Source organism: Nicotiana sylvestris, chromosome 3 (genome assembly GCF_000393655.2).
Source record: "Nicotiana sylvestris chromosome 3, ASM39365v2, whole genome shotgun sequence".
Taxonomy (NCBI): Eukaryota; Viridiplantae; Streptophyta; class Magnoliopsida; order Solanales; family Solanaceae; genus Nicotiana; species Nicotiana sylvestris.
In genome coordinates, this window is record NC_091059.1 from 14,130,592 (window position 1) to 14,135,067 (window position 4,476).

The following is a 4,476-nucleotide window of genomic DNA, read 5'->3' on the forward strand; positions in this document are numbered from 1 at the left end:
TTTGATTGTGGCCGAGGAATCGAGGTTAGTATTGTGGCTAACCTTAGCTCGAGGGACTAGGTATTGTTTCCTTATTTGCTACTTCTTTAGTTGTTAAGTATGACATATAGGTATGGTGACCAGTATCCATACGTTGTTGTAGGGTCATGGCATGCGAGTGAGTCTTATACTTGTGACCGTTGTGTTCCTTTATACGTATTGTTCTTCCTGAAACTAGTTATTACTCATGTTAAACAAGTCATACAATATTTTTCTTGTTTTTTGGATATTGGTTGAGTATTGGCTCAAGTTGAGATTTATGTTGTGAAATAAAATAATGAAATGAAGTTATTTGATTGTGATGCCCTAGCCAGGTTGTTTTGTTTCGGTTGTGGCTCATGGTAAGAAAGAGTGATAAAGCACGAAGGGTGATGTCATGCTCATTTCAATTTATGCATATGGTGAGGAAGGGTGATAAAACACGAAGGGTGATGCCATGCACATTTACATTATTCATATGGTGAGGAAGAGTGATAAAGCACGAAGGGTGATGCCGTGCACATTTCTTTTATTCATATAGTGAGGAAGAGTGATAAAGCACGAAGAGTGATGTCGTGCACGTTTCTATTATTGATTGCATGGTGAGGATTGAGAGTAAAAGCACGAATGGTAATTCCATGCATTTTCTGTTGTGTTTATTTGTTGTTATCGGTTCAAGTATTCTAGCTGTTTAGGTTCCTTTACCGTTGTGATTCTGTGTCGGAAACTCCATTGCATGTTGCCCCCTTCCCGTTTATTTCTATTCAGTTTTTAATACTTGTTATTCAGTTAGTATATTATTAACTGCATAGGTTTATATTCTTTGTCGTGTTCTAGCCTCGTCACTACTTTGCCAAGATTAGGCTCGGCACTTACCAGTACATGGGGTCGGTTGTACTGATACTGCACTTTGCAATTTCCGTGCAGATCCTGGTACAAGACCATACTGATCAGAGTTCGAGGTTGCTGCCTTCAGTCCACAAGAGACCCAAAGTAGATCTGTCGGCGTTCGCAGACCCTGGAGTCCCCTTCCCTCTATCTTAGTTCCTATTTTAATTCATTCGGAGAAACATATGTATTTTTCCTTTAAACCAGTATTTGTAGAAATTCTTAGACGTTTGTGAATTGTGACATCAGATAATTGGGGTAGCAATGTTTTAGAGTTTTGAACTGTTATGAAACTTCCGCACTTTATATCTGCTTAGCTTTAGCTATTATTTATTACTATTTGGGTTAATAATTAATGCGTTAGAAAAGTATCGTTGGCTTGCCTAGCTTTCAAGAGTAGGCGCCATCACGATCCCGATGGTGGGCAATATCGGTTGTGACAGTTAGGCGCCATCATGACGGGTTGGTATTTTGATCGTGATAATTTTATATAAATCCCAAACACACCCAACATAATATACAGCTATCCAAGAAAAAACAACTCAAAATTAGGAGAAATATTTAAAAATACATTACCACATCATAGGTTCTTGAAGTTGATATATCTACATAATCATAATGATTGTTTGCGACCTCAACTTCAGTACAAATTTTATTCTAGTATTTTGTACGAACCTTAGTACAAATTTACTTTAGTAATTAAGGAATACACATGCCATGGGAACAAGGCCAGGAATCCGTGACACACCTGGGGCCACAACTTGCACCAATACAGTCGCTGTCAGTTTGACAACACCTAGTGTACAAACATCCAAGTTTTCTAGGACGACCAAAGTTGAAGGGTCCTGCATACATATAATTACAAGTCTCATAATACTCATGCATTTATCAAAGCTACCACTAATTTGACAAAAAATAAAAATTAATGGTGACTCACTTATATTTGTGTGAATTCTATTGTAGTTAATTATTGGAACTTTACGAAATATAGTTTGAAAAGCTGCTGAAGTTTTTCCTTTTTAGGAGATAAATTTTCTTTAGAGCACCACACAAACACATACATATTTCAGTTTTCTTGAAAAAACTTTGTATTATGACAATAGCTGTTGTCATAAAAAAAATGTTCAATACTATGATTTAAAACTATAGATTCCTTTTACCTTCACTTATTCAAGATACACATGGTATACTACATTTAGAAAATTTCATTTAAAAATAGAACATGATATTAACTTAAGAAGTGAGAAGTTTAAATTCTTTGCACACACTAAACTTTGAGGGCTTAAAACTGAAAGTTTATCCCAATATACTTTATATATACGGATACATTTGTGCCAATTATTAATTTCTATACGTCCTATCATTAAATGATATTTATGTTTTTTGTCACCTTAAATTATTATATTACCACCAATTGATGATTGGGCCAAAAACTGATCAATTAGAACTATAAAAAGAGTCACGTACCATAATAACTTTATATGATCGATTAACATATGTATTAATCTTTTGAATGTAGAAAGTGGATCTTTCATGATCATGCTATTAGTATTATGGTAGCTATTATATTGTCTAATTGATTAAAGAACAATTTGCTTGTTGTGTCCTACAAATGAGAAATGTATACTTAAAAGAATGCAATTAATGTAATATAGTACGGGAAAAAATAAGTTGACCAACAGGCATACCATAACGAGTCGCAGCCAGTTGAACAAATTCATCAGCTTTTTCGGCGTCAAGGTCTTTTGATACCGGAAGTTGTAAAACATTCAACTCAGTCGACTTGACATCCTCAGTTGCCATAAGTTGTAAAGCTGCCATATTTGCAATAAAATTTGTGTTAATTATTTTGATATCTAAAAATAGTCTCTTTTGATAGTTGGGGTTGAAGTTGGGGGAGAAAGTATTGAGAGAAAAATTCGAACATTTATGTAAAATAAACTTATACTAACCAGATGCATAAAGTAAGAAGGCTAGAACCAAACAAAACATCGTTGGAGAACTCTTTCCACCCATTATGATCAATGAAGACAAACTACGATTATGAAAAAGAAGTTGCAACAATTGTATTGCCTTCGTGATAAATTTATAGGGAGAGTAACAAGTTTTTCTTTCCGTTTTGTCGGGAGGTAAAACGGTTAAAATAAAATAGTTAATCACCCATATTATTCACTAAAAATAAGTTGGATAATGAACTTTCTAAAAATGGGTCAAATATGGATAAGAACCATATTATCCATTTATAAAATAGATAACCAATGGGTCTAACTTTTACATTTGCAAAGCCTCAACTTTGGGGTTCCTCAAGTTAGGGAGATTAAGAATTCTCCCAAAAGTGATCATATGCATGAAGTCATGGATAATATGGTTATCCATATTATCTGGCGATTAACCCATTTTTTTATCCGTTTTATATATGGGTCGGGTTGGATAATTTATCCATTTTTTCATTATCCGTTTTCGGCCCGACTCATATCCGCCCCGCCCCGCCCCTTTGGTCCTCCTACTGGTTGTGTAAAAGGGAGTGGCTAATTGAATCTTAGAAAAATAACATTAGTATTATTAAATACAAATTATTGAATTTGATTGAGCAAGATAAAAGTGACATTTCAACTAATATTTACAAATTATTGGTTGTACAAAACTTGATGGAAAATGACATTCCTGTGCAAAATACAAATATTAGGCATCTTATATCATCTACAACGTTTTACATGTTGGTTTTTTTTATTTTTTTATATTATTATAATGTGAATAATTTCTTCATTAATATGTCATTGTTTTTTAATTTTGCAAGAAAATTTTAATAATACTGGATGATAGTTATAGAAAGTAAAAAATAATATTATACTTAAAGATCCTCTTACTAACGCAACAGTACTTAAAATTAAATATTTATAATATACACTAAATGTCTAGAAAGTAAGAAAGTATGTTGCACTGAAAAAGGCAAACACATATGGTACGACCCAAAATCACACCTAGTTGTTATGGCACCTAACTGCGAGATGCTATGTAAGCCAACCAACAAAAAGTGAAACTTGAAGGAAAGATCATCAATAAACCATAAATAAGATGCAAAAAATATATACAATTATCTCAAGAACTAGTAGTACAAGTCATAAGCCACTAAAAGCAAGATTAAGAGTGCAACTCTAATATAAAGAGAGTTTACATCATCTATTTGAAATTCACATAAACAAAAATATAAGACATAAAATACCATAAACAAGTGGCAGCTTGTATGTGGAACACTAGTACCTCTTCAATGCTAGCCTTCATCATCATAACAAATCAACTCTGAAATCTACACGCAAGATGACCCGTGACCTTGCACATATAAATCTCGATCCCACGCAACTCACCACATCTATCATGCCATAATATGAAAAGTACGCGATCCCATAATCCACTCCAAGTCAAAAGCAAACTACATACTTAATTAGCCAAGAACCTTCCATTTGATCTCCTCTAGGAGAAAATCACAATCCTCAACATGCTGCTCACACCAGTAGGAAATATCCACCTCGAACCATGATAGGAATCATCGAGAATTCGTTGGAATCCATT

At 33.9% G+C, this 4,476-nt stretch overlaps 1 protein-coding gene across 1 annotated transcript; it reads right to left on the bottom strand.

The window, feature by feature from the left end:
• Nucleotides 1–1,432: 1,432 nt before the first annotated feature.
• On the bottom strand, nt 1,433–2,968 carry LOC104215652 (uncharacterized). Its single transcript, XM_070170664.1, has 3 exons — nt 2,859–2,968; nt 2,595–2,720; nt 1,433–1,751 (listed from the first exon to the last, which is right to left on the bottom strand). Exons 1-3 carry the CDS (start codon nt 2,920–2,922, stop codon nt 1,606–1,608), a joined length of 336 nt encoding a protein of 111 aa, XP_070026765.1. The 5' UTR covers nt 2,923–2,968; the 3' UTR covers nt 1,433–1,605.
• Between the last annotated feature and the right edge of the window lie 1,508 nt (nt 2,969–4,476).